The sequence below is a fragment of the Protopterus annectens genome, chromosome 7.part0 (genome assembly GCF_019279795.1).
Source record: "Protopterus annectens isolate FY-2018-M chromosome 7.part0, PAN1.0, whole genome shotgun sequence".
In the NCBI taxonomy this organism is placed as follows: domain Eukaryota; kingdom Metazoa; phylum Chordata; order Ceratodontiformes; family Protopteridae; genus Protopterus; species Protopterus annectens.
In genome coordinates this window covers 1,629,913,623-1,629,933,733 of record NC_056739.1, presented here as the reverse complement: position 1 = coordinate 1,629,933,733, position 20,111 = coordinate 1,629,913,623, and the positions used below count along the sequence as shown (strand labels likewise).

At 40.6% G+C, this 20,111-nt stretch overlaps 1 protein-coding gene across 1 annotated transcript in view; it reads right to left on the bottom strand.

Moving 5' to 3' along the window:
- The window catches only part of RFT1 (RFT1 homolog), an 871,244-nt gene that overhangs the window by 480,511 nt on the left and 370,622 nt on the right, over positions 1–20,111 (bottom strand). Inside the window, exon 9 of the mRNA XM_044078176.1 lies at positions 18,638–18,768. Coding sequence (XP_043934111.1) covers positions 18,638–18,768 — 131 coding nt within the window. The remainder of the gene's footprint in view (positions 1–18,637; positions 18,769–20,111) is intronic.

Here is a 20,111-nt window from a genome sequence, read left to right as displayed (position 1 = left end):
CTCAACACTGATAATTTCATTTTTCTTTAAGTCTTCTAGGGTGTTATACACCACATAACATGGTCTTGGACATCTCGCAAGAGAATAGGCATGTAAAACGTCTTCTCATCAGGCATTTCATGCATGAGTCTATTATATTCAACCATATCCATTACTACTACTGGCCCGCCTTTATCGGCTGGTCTAATAATAATATTCTTGTCATTCTTCAGTCTATTCATTGCTAATCTCTGTCTATACGTTAGATTGTCTTTCTTGTGTATATGGGAATAGTTCCACAGATTATAGACATCTTCTTCAACCATTTTACTAAATGCATCAAGTAAAGGATGATAGTTAGGAATAAATGTACTCGGTTTTGAAAAACATTGACTTTCAGAGTTAGTAACTTCATTCTTAAACATTAACTTCAACTGTACATTGCGAGCGAATAGTTTAGTGTCTAAGATAATATCTGTCATAACACTATTAGTGGTGGGTATGAATGATAGAACCTTATTCAACAATTCAGTTTCTTCTCTGTCTAGAGGTCTGTGGGAAATATTCCATACTATGTTAGTGTTAATTTCTCCCACATTTTCTTCAAAGTGGGTCCTTTCTGCTCTCCACCAGATGCTTTCCTTTTCTGTCTCCCCCTGCTCATAGAGCGACTCCTTCCCCTTCTGGAAATGTTGGCAATTGGGAAAGGGGGAGGGTGTGTCGAGCTTGAGCTACTGGTAGAGGGTAATACTTTTCGCCTAACTACTGGTTCATTATTGGATGATGTAGCCAAATTACTACTAGAATGTAAGCTATCCGCATCTAAAACTATAGCATTACTAGTCTGGCTAGACCTAATATGATCACTGATAGCAACAGTGTTAATAATATCTATTGAGGTCAATATATTAAATGCATCAGTAATACTAGCAGAGTCACTGTTATGAGTGTTCACAACAATACCAACATTATCAACATTGCTGCTGCTTGTATTATTGACATCAACAACAGGAGTATTCGTATTCAAAACAGATGTAGAAGTATGCACAAATCTACTTCTCCCATTTATTTGACCTTGTCCGCTGTTAAAATTACGAGGCCAAATAAAGACTTGACCATGTGAAAAGTCAAAAATGTCCCGTTTTAATTTGTGCCTTTTCTGCTCAAGAAGCCATTTCTCGAACAGAAAGACACTATCAAGTGGCCGTTCCATCATTTGTTCTACTTCTGCAGTTGGAAATTTCTCTAAAATGTCAGTTTGTTGTTTTCTAATACTTTCTTTAAGTCTAATCTCTTCAGGTGAAAAAAAGTCATTCAGCAAGAACATATAATTCAAGCTCACCTGGATATTCAATTGTTGCCAACGATAGAGAAGTTCCAGGTAAATAGTTGCAGTGGTGGGCATTTTCAATACTCAGAGCCCTCTCGGTATTATCCTCTTTTGAATGCATGCTTCAAAGTGGTAGTGTTGCATTTGCAACCGTTTGAGTTTCAGGGAGTCTGTTTCCAATGAAGCAAAAGCTTCATTCAACTCATTGTAGTCAACTACGTCATGTATGTCCTCACTTCCTGTATCCACTGCCGCATACGCAAGCAATGGATTAGAATCTCCAGTCGCACAACTCAAAAACCGTCTTGATAGTTAGTTTCCTTTGTAGTTTTCCCAGGATTATATTTCAACTCCACAACATGATCGAATTCTTCAGCCATGGTTCCCTTATGGTGGTCACAACAATATAACGATAAAATAAAACAAATAAGTAGAAAGCAAACCACCAAGGGATAAATGCTCCGAAGCCAGTCACAGAGTAAAATGTAGAAAAAATACATAATAACGCTTAGGAGCAAACCAGCAAAAAATAAAGTCTCCAGTATCAGTTGAATACTAGTTAAATAGCAAAAAATTTTATAAAGTCCAAGAATAACTTGTTCCAGATAAAACAGAGTATTTTTAATTCAGGCACATAAAATAAGTAAGCACTTTCACCAAAAGGCTTTCTCAAACCATTAGCAAACAGATACTAAAACCTTTAGCTGTCTTATATATAGTAAATAATTAATTGAATAATTAATCCCAGTGACATCATCAGAAATTTTAAAGTTCTAGGCTAGATGAAATAAGCATATACTAATATATACAGAATTACAAAGGTATTTCCATCATACAAAATCAAACATTAAAATAACACTCAAATAAAATGCACATACATAGTTATATAAAAAACATTAATATAATGAATAAGAATAAAAATGCACTCCAAACACTAATGCCAAGTATATAAAAATCTATTTAACAACTAATCTCTTGTTTTTCAAAAAATGCTTTAATGGAATTTTGTCATTCAATCCTGGACTAACATGTGCCTTGAATTTAATAATCCATTTGATTTCCATTCTTTCCGTATAATTTCTGATATCTCCCCCTCTAGAACTGGGGTTATTCACCTGAAGAACCATAAATTGAAATGTATGTTTAATATCTGTCTCAAGAACATGCTTAGATAAGGCATTGGTACTAGATCGAATACGTATTTGATAAATATGTTCTCTAATCCTGTCCCTGAACCTTCGATCAGTTTTACCTACATAGAATGCAGTACTGGTACCAATGCCTTATCTAAGCATGTTCTTGAGACAGATATTAAACTTACATTTCAATTTATGGTTCTTGAGGTGAAGAACCCTAGTTCTAGAGGGGGAGATATCAGAAATTATATGGAAACAATGGAAATAAAATGGATTATTAAATTCAAGGCAAATGTTAGTCCAGGATTGAATGACAAAATTCCATTAAAGCCTGTTTTGAAAAACAGGAGATTAGTTGTTATATAGATTTTTATATACTTGGCATTAGTGTTTGGAGTGCATTTTTATTCTTATTCATTATATTAATGTTTTTTATATAACTATGTATGTGCATTTTATTTGAGTGTTATTTTAATGTTTGATTTTGTATGATGGAAATACCTTTGTAATTCTGTATATATTAGTATATGCTTATTTCATCTAGCCTAGGACTTTAAAATTTCTGATGATGTCACTGGGATTAATTATTCAATTAATTATTTACTATATATAAGACAGCTAAAGGTTTTAGTATCTGTTTGCTAATGGTTTGAGAAAGCCTTTTGGTGAAAGCGCTTACCTATTTTATGTGCCTGAATTAAAAATATTCTGTTTTATCTGGAACGAGTTATTCTTGGACTTTATAACATTTTCTGGTATTTAACTGATACTGGAAACTTTATTTTTTGCTGGTTTGCTCCTAAGCGTTATTATCTATTTTTTCTACATTTTACTCTGTGACTGGCTTCGGAGCATTTATCCCTTGGTGGTTTGCTTTCTACTTATTTGTTTTATATTCTCCTTTGAATTCACGTAGTAATTTGTTTTACTGTTTCTCGCCTTTTACAAGCTAAATAATGCAAAGTATTTCATGAATTACCAGACAGAAAGACTTAAGGTCAGATCAAAAGTGCATGTGAAGATGTCACCTTCTGAGTCTCCCATTTTAATTATTTCCTCTTTGTGGAAAGGGTTAGTCCCACTAAGCCAGTGGCCTCTTTTCAGGGGAGATCTAAGGTGCTATTTTTACTGACTAGGGGAAATTTCACTGGAGCACCAGGAAACTTCCTGCTCCTGTGGGCTCTTTTACATTCACCTCAGCTATCACCAACTCAGGCAGATAAGACTGGCTTTAACACCTCAAGTGCAGCATCCCACTTTTGATGCACTGTAGTGTCAATATTAGAAAATTAATAATATCAGGTGAGAATAGAACCCACGGCATTCTGATCTTTCAGCACAAAAGGCGAGTGTGCTAACTGTTGAATCCTTGATACTGCTAGCCTTATTGTTTTGCATATAGCCATTATTTAGTGTTTCCAAGATGCACATTGTACTCGAACTAGAAACTGGCAAAACACAAAAGCTGCTAATCCTATCAAATGTCAGGTGCAACATTGCAAGCAGTAAGTGAAAAGATCACGACTGAACATCTTGTAGTTGGTCATCCCCTAAATATAGAGAACAGAGCCACTAATGACTGAGACAAAGGTTTCAAAACTTTTCGGAATAAAGCTCTGTACTAATGAGAAGCTTCAACTGTAAGATGCAGGGACAGAAGTGTGTAACTAACAGATAAGCTACTGGTACAGACAAAGAGGACGAGAGCTGCATTAAAGTGTGAAAAGAATATAGCACATCTCATTTGGAGACACATCCATTCATTACCTTTGCCGATGCTGAATTTGATGCTTAAGTAACTAAATAAGATAATACTTCCCAGCTGCTCCTGCTTGATCTATGACTTCACAAATATTATTACTGCCCTTAATAGAATACACATTCTAGTTTCCCACTAGCCAATTTGCAGATCTATGCATTCCAAAGATTATTGTGGCAGCCAATAACACTTCACAGCACCACCATCCACTTAAGTATATTTAGAACCTTGAAAAAGGACATGATGGTATGTCAGTGCTGCAGGCAAAAAGACAGCCTGTGAGAAAACCAGAGAAATGTTACAGGTGGGTTGCTGTCTAAAACCTTACTTTCTAAAGAGGTCCAAAGAGCCAAATTTATGCAACCCTGAAATGTATGTTTAATGTTAAAGGCAGCAGCCTATATGTTAACTCTATGAAACTTAAGACTCCCATTTCGGCCAAAGTAACAAAAACTTGTCTATAACTTCTAGCCCACTTGTCATTTCAAATGAAGTGGTGTACAAGTTTTTCAGTTTCTTAAAACATAGATTGTTACAATGAATATACAGACTATGGATAACACAGAAGAACAGCTGCAGAAACATCATGGTTCCTGCCTGCAATCTACTCAGCAAGAATAGGTGGAGTTTGCTCTCCACAAAGGTTTCAAATTGAAGTTACGTATAGCTACAGTTTTGGCACATAAATGGATTCCCAAGTATTTCAACGGTGAAGTTGCTCAGGCAAAGGAACAATGGTAACAAGGCTTTAAATTACAAGGCTGCCCGCTGGCATAGATTTCTATCTTGCTGGCACTGATGGAAAGGCCAGAAAACTCAGCAAAATGAGAAAAAAAAATAATTAGCAAAGGGAAATACTTATAGGGATTCTGTGAGAGAATCATACAGTCATCAACAAACAACAGTAGGTTACCTTCATTATTGTTTTCCATTGTTTCTGATGCATTTTCAGATTTCCCTGTATCAAATCCTTATTTTATTAGCACCAACCAACATCTCATGTTAATGCATCTGTTCAACAATGTTTGACTTTATTTGAACACAAAAGTTTCCTTTTAATATTTTTACAAAATGAGTCTTTCTACCACAACTACTACAAAATTCAATAAATGCAGAACACTTTCTCCCGTTTTACATCTAACAGTTTATTTTAGTGCTACTGTTCAGAAATCTGCAAATTCTTTTGAGCACAAGCCATTCCTTTTACACATTCTTAGAAAATGAGTCTTTTTACTACAGCTCTTACAAAACTGATTAAACAAGACATCTTTCTCTTGTACTTACATCTACACCTAATATTGGAGACTTGAGTTTTAACAACATCATATTCCCCATGCACATCATAGCTCTGACTCTCATCATGATTACTGTTAAAATGTATTGCCATTCTAACTCTCATTTTTACAGTTCTACGTCACTGGCATGTTTTTCTGTCTCCCTTGTCCATGTGATCTTGCTCCATGGCTTCTTTGCTATCACTTATTCAACCCATTCATTCTTTTTCTCAATGGGATGTAAAAGCCAGGCACCCCTGGTCTAGCAGATTGCCTTACAGCCCATTCCCAAACAAAGGGCCTAATCAACTTATATGTTCTCTTAGAAAAAGATTAAGAGTTGGATGGTTGGGCTCAGTCAGTCTTTGTGATCCTGTGGAACCCTCTCCTAGTCTCCTGCAGGCAAACTGTTATTGTGAATTCCGTGCGCTACCACATTAGATTCCTGGCTAAGAGGCACTCTGTTGAGCAGCACATATTCAGAAGATTTAAGCTTCACAGATGCAAAATCCATGGTTCTCTCTGAATGACATCTGAATGGTGAGCCAGGGCTGTCTCCCATCCCCGGATGTGCAAGCCATCATTGGCCACACAACTCCACTCTCCCTACATGGTCATCTTCAGTGACCATGCTGCTAATCAAACAAGAGACCAGTCTTAGTAAGAGCTGCACTCCCCTTCATTATAGGGTTAGGTCTAAGTGACTCACAATTCATATCACACACATCCATTTCTTCCCTTAAATGTGTACTTGGATGGTTCTCACTCTGCACACATCTACAGCTTCTGATAAAATAAAGTTTATACCATACAACTGTCCACTCTTTGTCTGATATCTTATATCACAAAGTATTCTGTGTGTTATTAACCAATCAAGCAGTGTGCCATATTCACAGACTTTAGCTTGTTCATTCAGCTCACCGAAATAAACATCAGTAGCTGTTGCAGAATCTTACATCCTCACAAAGAATAAAGGATGAATAAACAGGGAGTCCTTTCTAGGTTCACAGCATTTTCACCAGTTTCTACTAATTTGTATTTCTCATCTTTTAGGAAGTATAAAGCATTAAATATATTCAAACCTTCTTCCAGACCTGCACGACTGTTTATTTCTATTCCACTCAAACTGAGCAAAATTGAATTTCTGCAACCAGATATACAAGTTTTCAATTAAACTACCCCACAGTGATAAAAACATTCAGGCTGTAACCTTCAGGAATTTGAATGGCTTTTTATACTTCTGTACTTCTAACCACATAGGCTCTTACATATGCTCACCTCTGACAACATGCAACATTTGGATGCTTAACATGAAGCTCAATAAGCAATGAGATGTGCTTCCAAGCCTCCTTAAGGTCTTTTACTCCTCCTCAGAAAACAATTCACCACATGACATAAAACTTCCTAGAGCTGCACCTTAGCACACTTACAAATATATACCACCATACGCTATATGGAAGGAGAGGTACCATTATAGACTCCCACAAGAAGTGGGAAGAAGGATCTGTACATTGGCACAGACTTTTGAAAGGGATAAGATGGAAGCAAGGGAGTACTGTCCCAAAGAAGGGGAGCGGAGGAGAGGGAATGGAAAATCATCCCGCTTGGTGGGTTCTAAAAGTCAAAGCACTTGCAGGATGCACAGCCACTGGGAAGATAATTTTTCCTCAAATTAATTCCCAATCTATAGGACCAAAGGAAAGTACAGTAGACAGGAAAACCTGCTAAAGGAGAAGTTTAGGACCCCCTCCCCAGTGCAATGATCCCTCAAGAGATAGCAGAGGAAGATGTTCATAAGAGGGCCATGTAACCAGACACAGCCAAGGTATCAGCCTGGTCCCAGCAGAGCTCAAGGCCAGAAACCATTCTTGCTCCCAAATGAAGATGGAGACTTAGCAAAAACTGTTCAGAATACCTGGGCCAATGTAGCAAACCAACTGAGGAGGAAGCAGGTATCACTCAGTCCCTCTTGAGACCAGTTTTCAAATTAACACAACTGCAGGATTTCCCAGCAGTCCCAAGTCCTTATTGCATGATCTTAATGGAAGAGATTAAGGCAAACTAGACAATGACCATGGCCAGAAACCAAAAGAAGATGAGCCAGCCCACTATCAAGGAAAGGGGATATATCCATGACCCAGTCTGGGGATGGGTTCCCACAGCCCCCAAGGGAAGCAGCACCTCTCTTATGATTCCTAGTGAAGCTGAGGGCAATTAGACACCACCCCTAAAAAGAACAAAGGTGTGGAAGTGCTTGGAATACTAATATCTCAAATGGAACCCAAAGTCTCAAAAGCTTCTCCAACTGTTCCACTGCATCAACAAAAAGTAAAGAGTCATGATTCCCTGAAGAATGACAGGGAAGCTATCCTAGGAGCATTTGACCTAACACTGATCTAACATCAAAAGCCATTACTTTCCACAAAGGAAATGGAAGGGTAGCATCAAGAGGCCTACCACAGATTTTCATTCCAGAGAATGAAACCTGCTTCAGGAATTCAACCTAGGAGTCAATGCTCAATGGAAGAAAAGAAGCTCCTAATAATGGCAGAAGCAGATACTGGCTCCATATATTGCTCTAGAGTGCCTTATGGACCATCTGCAATGCAGAAAAGGAAAGACCCTAAGTACCAAACTGTCAAGAGAGACCATAGCACCAATAAAAGGTCCGAAAAACTCAGGTGCAGCTCTAAAGAGTCACCCCCCCCCCCACACTGTACATGACCCATAAAGGAAGGAAATACCACTGAAGGAAGACCTACTTCAAATTATGTAAAGCCCTTTAATAACTTCTGACTCACCCCAACAATGTGGGGTCTGAAGGTGAGGAGGATATGCTCCAGTTCACTTCAACACTCTCAGATGAACTGCAACAAAAGACACTAAAGTAATCTGAGCAAAGGACAGAATGGCAGTTGCAAGGCAGCCCTAGATTTTCAGGGACTGGGCTGCCACCTCACCTATACAGACCCAGCTAGGTGAGTCTAGCCTCCTGAATAGGAGGAGAACTTCAGCAGAGGGAGAAAAGAGGATCTGCTAAGAAAGTAAAACAAGACCCTGCAATCAGAGGAGGCTCTTTCCAAGGACTATTTACCAGTGAGCTCAGGGACCTCCTGCTAAAAATTTCCCTGTCAAAGAAATCTTCAGCAGTCAACTTGTAGCTAGTTATCCAAGAAGGGGATGCTGGGTATCTCTCTTACAAAGTTCTAACCAACAGCCAGCTAAAGGAACAGGTGTGGGGTGAAGGACTCTTCCATACACAGCAACTGGCATCCAGTCAAAGACAAAACAGGAACATCATCCCTCTATTTCAGGAATAACTGGTGAGTGCCTAGGGGGACCATCTCTGGACAATGTGGAAGTGGCCTAGGGACCCCAATACAAGTAAGCTGAATCCACAGGCAAGAAAGAATGGACAGTAGCAGCCCTCCTTTTCCAATACAGAGAAGCAGTTTCTCCTAGTCTTTTAAGAGTTGGGAGTCTGGATTTGTTACACAAGGCATATGATGAAAAGAAGCAGATGAAGGAGGAGGCAACTAGCATAAAATCTCCTTCCTGTCTCCCATAGTGCCAAGTGAATGCTACACCAGCATGCTTTCACCCTAGTCTCACAGGCCACAGATGATAACAAGTAATAAAGTCCAGGTGAAGGAAAATGGGGTGCTCTTGATCCAGTATCAGATGTGCCTCCAGGGCCTCATTTTTATTCTAGAAAAGTGAAAAGATATCCAGTAATGCAGCAGACAATCTGGCAAGGAAAGGACCTTCCTAGTACCAAGGCATCATATAGAAGTTGTGGTTTTTACCTTAACAGTGCATTTCTATCAAAAGAACATAAAAAAGCAGCTGTCCAGATCATCCCCGTATGAGGAAAAAAGCAACCTTGATAATGGATATGTCCACACCAGCATCTTCCTACCGTAGCCAGGGCAGTAACACCTGGAAAGATGGGGGTTGCACCAACAAATGTAGTCTCCAGGATGAAGAGGAGAACCTCCCTGATCCCAGAATAAAGGAAGGGCCCTTCCACCAAAAGTATTTACAACCAAGACAAGTGAGATGCATAGCTGAGGAATCTAAGCCTCACTGTGGAAAATGAACACATCTTATTACCTGCCATGTTCCCTTACCAGGCTAACCTGTCTGCATGCTGGCAGAAAAGGGAAGCAGGCAAACAGAATGCTAAATAGTCAATGAGAACAAAGACAACTGTCTTGAGATGCTTAAATAAAGTCCTACTTTAACTTGCGGGAAGACAACAATACATGGTAACAGACTTCTGGCTTCAGGTGTGAGATAATCACTTAAGTTGGTGATGATCCACCACAGTTCCCTCACCTAGGCCTAGTACGAACAAGCTCTCATATGCCAAAAAACTTGATAAGGAAGGCTTCATTCTATGAAGTGTTAGAGGAGCTCAAGGACTTCAAAGCTCCCTCCATCTCAGAAATAACAATCCCATGAATGGTTTTCACTTAAAGCCAACCATGTATGGTGTTGTGAGTTCATAGGTTGGTACTAGGCTATCAGCCCTAGGGCCTATACAAGCCTAGCCATAACAATTCCCTGGATATTTCATCCCACAATATTTACTTCCCTGGACCCCTGTCTAGCAGGGTGACTGACATGATCCCCCATGTGAATTTCCTATCTCCCATCCAATCATCAAGGTTCCTTTTGAAGACGGCCAAGGAAGTGCTCTGATTGACATGTATGGGCAGTCTATTCCAGAGTATGGGGAGACTCTGGGTCAGGAACCTATCCCTCCAGCATATTTTGTTCATTGTGATGATAAGGTTTAGATCCCTGGAACGTGTGGCTCTGAGGGATTGGGATTGGCTCTGAGGGATTGGGATTTCTTTAAGTGGAGCATATCCAACAGCTCAGGGTTTGACATGGCCTTGTATGTTAAGCAGAGATCACCTATGAGTAGACAATATGCCACAGAGTATAGCTGGAGTTTATTTAGACCGTCAGCACAGGCCATTTGCTTTAGGCCTGTGATTCTTTTAGTGAGGTATTTCTGCGACCTTTCCAGCTGTTGCAGATATCTTGTGAGGTACATTCCAAATGGGGTGTTGTACTCTATAATGGGTCTAATGAGGGATGCATACAGTGGGACAATGACCTCCTTTTTCTGGGTCCAGCTCATTCAAGGATTTGCAAGTAATCTGTATGAGCATAAATTTGGGGTATTTGTAGTCAAAACATGTTCATACATGTGCCAACAGCAGTGTGCATCTAGAGGTAGTGCATTTAGAAGTTGAGGCTTTCACTGGGCTAGGCACTCCATATAACTGATGTTTTTATGTGTAAAGTCATGTACCTAGGACTCTAGATCATAACAAGGGCCAAAAAAGTGCACAATCTCTTGTGCCTAGGCCACAGATACTGGAATAGACTTTCCCACTGATTCCTCCTCTATCAAGCCTGGTCAACCTAGAACAGGTAGGCAAGGCTCTATGAGAAGAAGACATGGCCCAAAATCCCCACTCTGGGACAAAATGACTCCAGTTACCGCTTCCTATGACTGGGCTAACTGAACAAAAGAATAAGCCATTCAGGGGGAAAAGGCAGCATTAAGACACCCTAATGCATCTCCTAAGATGGAAGCATAGGTGCAACTCTCCTAGGCCTCTAGTCCCCTGCAGACATGTAGGACCACACTGCAACTGAACCCTTGCTGCCTGAAATTATTCCTCACCCCTTGCAGGCTTAAGAGGCCATGGATAATGCAGTCCTACTTTTTGGAGGAAAAGGCCACAGAGTGTCCTCTAAGAAGAATATTTAGCAGAACTCCAAGCTACTTACTACACTTTGAGACAGGTTCTCCCTCTGGGTCTGTGAAGAGTTTTCTTTCATCATTATTTTTATACTTGGTGATACGGCAGACAAAAACAAAAGAAATGCAAAATGCAAAAAGAACCTATCTTCCAAGTGACATCAAGAATATGAAATTGAACTGAGTGAAAACAAAAAAGGCATGTGTTGGCAAGGATGCTTATGTAGCAGATAGGTGATGACAAATTATGTGTAGTCACAGGCAATGCCTGCTACATAGCACAGACGCATGCAGGAAAAAAAAGATGCAGAATGTTCATTGGTGGATGAGATAAATCCAGCCATAAAATCCAGTGAGGGTCCTCAATGTCAGGAGCACCTTATGAGAAACCAAATGAGGGGCTGGAGCATGCAGATCCTGTAAGCAGAGATGATAGCTACCAAGAACAGCATGTCTTAACAGAAAAACCTCAAAATTACTGAAACAGCCAGTTTTTAGACTGTGGACTAAGTCCAACCCCAAACAAGGTGAAGATTTCTTCAAAAAAGAGCAAAGATGAAAATAGTACAGTTGTGTAAAACTTTATCATAATGGTAGATGTTCTTCTCTTGACTGTTGCAGTATTCCTTACAGTAGGGATCCCCTGCCAAGGGCAGCCAGACATCCGGCCAGTATACCAAAGCCTTTAGGTTAAGAGTATGCCATATGTCACATGTATGCTCCCTACATACAGGGTAGGGAATAAAGGTGACATCTAGACGTACCATCTTCAGAACTGAGAGCCCCAGTAGGAATGCCAGTCCAAGGATTAGAGAGGTAACAAGTGCATCCAGAAGGAAAAAGAACCAGGGGGGAGGAGGAAGTGAATATTGCAAAAGTGAAGAGAAGGATATCGACCAGCAGTGGTGGTGCTGCGGTAGCGTTGTCACCTCACAGTAAGACGCTGTCCGGTTCGATTCTCAGCTAGAGCGTCATCTGCGTGGAGACATGTGTGAATGGGTGTATCTTCCTTGAAGGTTGTGCGTCAGGGCTGGTAACTCGGCACGTAAAAATCAACTACCAATCATTAGCGGACCGGGGTTCCACTGTGGCGACCCCTAACCGGGAAAAGCCGAAAGACACAATCAAATGGTAAGATTGTACACAACTGTAATATGTCCTTCCATTTCACTGCTCCGGTATTCCTTACAAGAGGGGCAGTGCAAAAACTCAGGAAGTAGACAGGGAGGAGGAAGGACCAGCAGAGACCTCTAGGAACCCATGAAGGATGGCTCTAGCAAAATTACCTGTAACCCTGAATATCACATCCATCTTAAAGTGCTTAGTAAAAGTATGCACAGAAGTCCAGGTAGCTGCCTCAAGAATAGAGTTAGTATCTAAACCCTTAAAAAAATCACCAGAAGAAGCCACAGCATTAGTAGAATGAGCCTTAACAGAAGTAGGAAAGCTCTTGTCATAAAAATAATAACAAAATGAAATGGCTTTAGATATCCAAGAAGAAATAGTTTGCTTGGAAACAGCCAATCCTAAAGATCTAGGACAAAAGGAAATAAAAAGCTGATCAGATGTGTGAAAAGCTTTAGTCTTAACCAAATAAAGTCTGAGTTGTCTATGTAAATCCAAAGTGTTCAAAATCTTCTCACACGCAGACTTCAGAGAAGAGGAAAAAGGTGGGCAAATGAAAAGACTGATTAGGAGACAACTCACTCACCACTTTGGGCATAAAAGAAGGATCAGTATGAAGGGACCCCCTGTCCTTATGGAAAACTAAAAAAGGAGGAAGAGCCATAAGGACCTGAAGCTCAGACACCCATCTGGCAGAAGTAAGGGCCAAAAGAAGAACAGTCTTCCAAGAACAATGCTGTAAAGAAGCTGAAGCAAGAGGCTCAAAAGGAGCCGGGGTCAATTTCTCCAAAATGAAATTAAGGTCCCAGGAAGGAGGGACAGGCTTCTGGGGAGGTCTAATATGAAGGACACCTTTAAGAAATTGTTTAGGATCAAATCTAGAGTCTAAAAGGGGTTCTAAAAGCAGAAATATCGGAAGTGGTCCTTAACATGAAGAAAAAGCCAACCCAGCATTAAGCAGTTCACTCAGATAAGAAAGAACCAAAGGAACATTCACAGAAAATGGATCCAGGTTACAAGAAAGACACCAATCAGAAAGCCTCTTCCATTTGGATAAGTAAGATTTCCTAGTAGTGGGTTTCCTGCCCTCCTACAGGACCCTAAGCATGTCCTCAGAAAAAAAATTGTCTATATGTGATCAAAACCCTATCAGCCACAGTGTCAGTTGAAGAGTGGACAGATGGGGATGGATAAGAGATCCCTTGTCATGTGTGAGTAGGTCAACCCTGTGAGGTAACTTGTGATGATTGCCCTTGGCTAAATGCAGAAGAGGAGGGAACTGATGCTATTTGGGCCAAAAGGGAGTCATCAGCAAGATTTTGGCAGCATCCTGCTTTACCTTCAACAGGACTTTTGGAATGACAGGAAGGGGAGGGAAGGCATAAGGAAATATCATCTTCCAAGAAAAAAAGAGGGCGTCCACCATGGGGCTCTGGCACAAAAAACAGTAAGTTGTCTGCTTAGAGGGGAGGCAAACCAGAGGAGTACCCCACTGATGAACAGTGTCCAAAAACATCCACTCACAGGATTGTGATATGGACCTACTCAGAGAGTCTATCACAATGTTCTGACCTGAGGGAATGTAAACTTCCTGAAGTGTCACATGACGCTGGATTGATAGCTCCCACACTTGAAGTGCTAATCTGCAAAGGAAATAAGATCTTGTCTCCCCTTGTTTAACATACCACATCACTGTGGTATTATCTGGAACTATCTTGAGATGCCCTGGGGGGCAAAAGAGGATGAAATGCTTGAACAGCCAACAGAGGAGCTCTCATCTCATTGACACTGATGTGATCTTTCTTTTGCTGAAGCAACCAGAGGCCCTGCACTTTCAGAGAGCTGAAAGTAGCCACCCCATTTCACGTCTGAAGCATCTGTAAACAGCTGCTGAGAGGAGAGTGGAGGTTGAAAAGGAAACCTTAGATTGAGTGACAACTGCAGAATCCACCATTGAGGCATGGAAGAGGAGGGACTAATAAATGTAGAGGATGACAGTGCTGAAGCCAAACTGACTTTAGAAACCACTGAAGCTTTCTCTTATGGAGTTTGGCCAGAAGGAGCATAGGAATGGTGGAGTACATGAAACCCAGAACTCTTAGAAATCCCCTTGCTGTAACTGAGGCCAGAGAAAGAAAGGACTGAAACAAGGCAATGAGAGATAAGGCCTTGGAAGGAGGTAGGGACACCAATATTGAAACAGTCTAGATCTTGCATCCCAGAAACACATGATCCTGTGAAGGAATCAGGAAGGACTTTTGAAAATTTATAGTGAACCCCAGGCTTTGCAGGAGATAAATAGTAAAGTGAAGATCCTGCAGAAAGATTTCTGAGAGGAGGCCTGAAAAAGAAGGTAATCTAGGTAGGGAAAAACCTGTAATCCCCTTAGCCTGCAAAAAGCAATCACAGGTGTGAGGTATTTGGTATATTGGGGCAGTAGACAGTCAAGAGCAAAACTGAAAATGCCAGGAAGCAACACAGAAATGTAAAAACTTTCTAAAAAGGGGATGAATAGTAACATGAAGATAAGCATCCTTGAGGTCCAAAGAAACTAGAAAAGCCTGGGGAAGGAGCACAGGAAACAAAGTCTGAAGGGACAACATCTGAAAGGAAGGGAGCTTCAGAAAGCTGTTTAGGTGACAGAGCTCCAGAATATGTCTCCAAGTGGGCTCTTTCCTGGGGACCAAGAACATCCTGGAATAAAACAACTTCCCCCCTTTGAGAGAAAATGGAACATCTTGAATAGTTCCCTGAGTCAAGAGACCCTAAAGCACCTTTGGAAAAAAAGGCTAAATGCTCCTGAGGAGGCTGAGAAATGCCCATGAAATGGGGAAGTGATTTCCAGACCATTTAGTACCCTTGGTGAATGATGAAAAGAACCCAGGAATCCTGAGTAATCTGTAACCAAACAGGGAGGGACATGGAAAGATGAAGAGAAAGTGGAATGTGGCTGAGAAGAATATAATTCTCAGACAGTACCTGGTTTGTCAGGAAAAGATTTCTAAGCTGAAGGAGTCTGGGTAGCCTTGGCAGGGGGAGCCCTTCTTACCTTTGGGAGGAGGGCCAGACTGCCCATGAACAAAGGACAGCTTATTAGGGTAACTCCTTTGGAATTTAGGCACAGGAGAAGTAAAGATATGTTTCAGATCTTGCAAGGCCTTACTCTTTTCCTGTAGAGATTTAAACAAATCTGCAGCAGCAGCACCAAACAAATGCTTGTTATCCAGAGAAGCATCCATCAACTTAGCCTTAATATCATCAGGCAAAGGTTGAAGCCAAAGACAGGAATATCTCCTCAGCACAAAACTAAAAGCAGCATGCCAAGAAGAAGCATCTGTTACATCATAACTGCATTTAACAGAATGGCGAGCCACCTGAGAAGAAATCCCTAACAAGGAGAAAGCAGAAGTCTTCCCCTCAGAGTCAAGAAGGTCAGATATAACCTGACAAGCCTGAGACAGAACAGACAGCCCTAAAAGCAATGGTAGCTGAGGTATATACCTTATTACCCAGTCTTTCCATAGTTCTGATGTCTTTATCAGAAGGAAGCAACTTTGCAGAAGGCAGTAATTTGATGGCTTGTCAAATGCCACAGACACCACAGATGGGTCAGCACAGGGGCACTTACAAAGGAACTTGCAATCATCAAGTACCTTATAAAACCCATCAGGTTGTGGGGAATGAGGTCTGAGTATCAGGAGCCAGAGATTTAATAGAAAAGGCATCCAACAAGGCAGCCAGTACAGGAGAAACAGCAGAAGGTCTAGGAAAGTCCCATCTGCAGAAGCTTGTAATACCTTTTCTGAACCTCTGACACCTGGGCACAATCCCATTTGAAAAATTCCATCATTCTGGAAATTGTGTCTCCAGAGGAAATCTCCTCAAAAGGAGAGTCAGGACTAGTGGACTCCTCTTCTTCAGAATCACAGTCTAAGGGAGAAGGAATCTCTGAAGAATAGGCAAGGGATTCCCCATCTGAATCCTCCTCCTCTGAGGAGGAGGAATCTTGTTCCCTAGGCCTCTTAAGAAGAGTAGAAGACCAAGGGGGAGCTGGAACAGAAACTCCTTGAAGAGGTTTCAAAGCCATATGGGCATTAAACAAACCTTGAGTGAATTTCTATCATTCACTCTGAGGGTCCTTAGCAGTAGGAGAAACATGTTTAGTTTTTTTGTTTCTTCTTTAAGGGACATCAGACTTGTAAAACTTAGAAGGCTCAGATCCTGTATGGTACTCTATAATGGTAGTCGCCACCTCCTCCCTAACCAAAATCTGAGGAACACTTCTGGGCCCTTCAGGAATAATCAGCTGTGGTTCCCCCTGAACACGCGAAGTGGACATCTACAAGGCCTCCAGGGATGTGTGTGAAGCTGGATTCCTGCTGGCCTCTGAACCAATTGTGGCCGAGGAATCCAACAAAGAAGCCAGGTGGTCTTCTGGGCTTTCACCAGCCTTATGAGAGATACTAGGTAGATGCGACACACCCGAAGAATCAGATCTAGCTTTCTTGGCCTTCTTCTTAGTGGACAGCTGACCCTTGGAGTGGGAAGTTCTTTCCATTGCATCTTTTACCAAAAGCTTAAGGTGTTGGTTTTTGAAATATAGAGCCAAAGAGGAAAGATGACTATGCAGAGTCTTCAGGATGAAAATCTGGCAAACAGAGCAGGACATATGGTCGTGGGAAGCACCTAGACAAAATAAACACTACTCATGGCAGTCTTTATGGGGACTTTGTTTCCCGCACTGGCATTTACCTTTTCTGTATGACATGAACCATACAAGCAACACAACAAAGGAAAAAAGATAACAGCAAAACCCCAATGGGGCACTTATCTGAAAGATGGATTGGTAAACCAGCAAATGAAGCAAACGTTCAGAGTGATGATCGAAGATGGCATTCAGACTGGCGGCAAAGAAGTTCTGAGGATGATAAGTCTGGACGTTACCTTTATGCCCTACACTGTATGCAGGGAGCATATGTGGGATGTATGGTATACCCTTAGCAACCTAAAGGCTTTGGTATATTGGCCAGATGATAGGCTGCCTAGGCAGGGGATCCCTACTGTAAGGAATACAACAGTGAAATGGCCCACCATACCATGAGCCTTGTTCTTCTACTGAGGCAGTAAGATGGAAAGGTGGTAGTGTTCTCTATGACTTCTGCTGAGCTGAAAATATCACAGTCTGCCTAGAATACTTAGCTAGAATGTCACTCCACTAAACATGAGGTTTATACAGGACATCTCTCCAGATGCATCCAGACTGAAAAATGGCATACTTAAGGCAAGGTCCAAAGGAGGGGCGACAAAGAGCTCCTCACCTTTCTTGCAAGAGACTGATTTAAAAAAAATGGAAATGACAGAGAAGTCAGGAACCAGTGTATGGAGGACTTTCTCAGTCTCAGAGTCCCTAAAATGAAAAGTTATCCTAGTCGCTGCAGGGGGGAAGGACTTGCAGTCATTACTCATTATGGAAATAAGGCATCACTGTTCCTCATCATTCCTTTCAAAGGACACTGAGGGAGAAGTAGAAAAAGATCCCCCATAGCTTCTGAAAAGGCACCTCATGCTTTCTATAAGCATGAAGTGATGGCAGCAAGGCACTGAGGGTCAAGTGATAAAACCTTACCATCTAGGGAAGTACCTGCTGGAGACAGTGCTGGTTTGAAAGAAGTCAGGAAAGGACATGACCTTGATGTCAACTTATGCCCCCTGACAGCACATGTCCACACTCAAAAAAGCTGGTCCCACTTCATGTCAAAGAGCTGGTGCATGTCTAACATCTACTGCTATCTTGAGGGCTGTCAAGTCCTCCTGGACTTGGTGGTAGAGCAGGGTTAAACTCCTTGGCCCTGAGTGTAAACACTAAATGTGCATCAGGGAAAACTAGGGACCACTTCAGGGACGAAGGCCTGACATGAGCAAGCTGTAGGCATTCAACATTGTGGAAGGCAAAGGCAGTGCAAACACCATGGTTCAAACCTCTCAAGTTTATCAGAAGTATACTTCGTCAGACCCTCAGCACTGGCAATGTCAGGAGTAAAGTCAGATGTTGCTTAAAAGATAAAAATGCACAAATTAAGTGCTAATGTAACTTAAAAATAAGAATGCAATATCTGTGAAAAGGACAGAGTATTGCTAACAAAGCTGCAAACAGGCATTACGTTGTCATCCATACACAAAATGCAGGGTCATAACTCCATATCATGATTTCTGATTACAACAGTGTTTATGACTGAAGCAATACTTTCATACCTGTGGTTGCTGCTTTGCACTCTTCCCTCGCTCCAACACTTTTACGAAGAATATATAAAAACTTTCCTCAATTGGTAGGAAGAGGAATCTGGCTACAAGGGAGCCCAGGTTATTCACTACATCATAAACACCTAAAAAGGTAGATCAAGGGTTACAAATAAGTAAGACAAACACTTAAAAACAGTTAAGGTGCAACAGGTTCAAAACTTCATTAAAGATACAATGATTCAAAGAAATGTTAAGACTACTTCACTGTGCAAATAGGACATGCTTGGAACAGCCTAAGAGAACACTGGAAACTTGGTAAAATGGCAGTAAGAAACCTTTATGGTGAAATGTATCATATGGAAAAAGAAAACACACCTCACTAAGAAAATACAAGCATACCCTCTATCTCCCACATTAAAAGAACAAAATAACAATGTTGCTCAAAAGTAAAATTAATGAAAATGATCCATTCATCACTTCATAGTTTCTAACAATTTATTTGTGTTACTGAATAAACCAAGTGTGATAATGAAACAGCAAATAGATGGTTTCTCGCAGCCTAAACAAGTATTATATATATATATATATATATATATATATATATATATATTTATTTATGTGTATATATATATATATATATATATATATATATATATATATATATATATATTTATATAGGAGGGTGACTGGATTTCCTAAGAAAGCTAGCAGGTGATTTCATGTTTGTCTAGTGAACAAATAAGAACAGATACAGGATGTGTGCTAAAACTTTAATCAGGCCTGTATTCAAACTGAAACTGACATTCAGACTGAGGGAAAGTGTACCACACTGAATGCAACTTCCTGTGGCTTGTTCATTAGTATTAAAACTATACACACACACACACACACACACACACACACACACACACACACACACACACACACACACACACACACACACACACACACACACACACACACACACACACACACACACACACACACAAACACAGAGATAAATGGGTGCCATATTAAGTTGGTAATATGCTTGAAGTCACTTTAGGTACCGCATATTGGAGTGTAACTTCTCTGTGCCAGTTTAAAGAGAAGAAACAACTTCTGACAATGCCATGTACTTACCTTTCCCTGAGTAGCTTCCTGTTTATATGAGATGTTCTCTGAAGTATCCTCAGATTGTGGAAAACAGGAAACACCATCCTTGTCATCAGTAAGTAACCACAACAAAGTCATATAAATTTACTGAAAGTGGGCATTCAATATAATAAACCGGGTGCAGAAAAATGTAGATCTTAAATAAAAAAAAAATTACTCTAGCAACAAAATAGGACAAGTGACAACAAAAGTGATATACAGAGTACTAAAAAGGTGCATGTCTTTGAATAACATAGAAAGATGAATTTACTAAGGACAGATTAAATAAAAATAGTAATTCAATAAGGATATTAACATTAGGTTTTGCTGCCATATTTGTTAGCAACAGTTT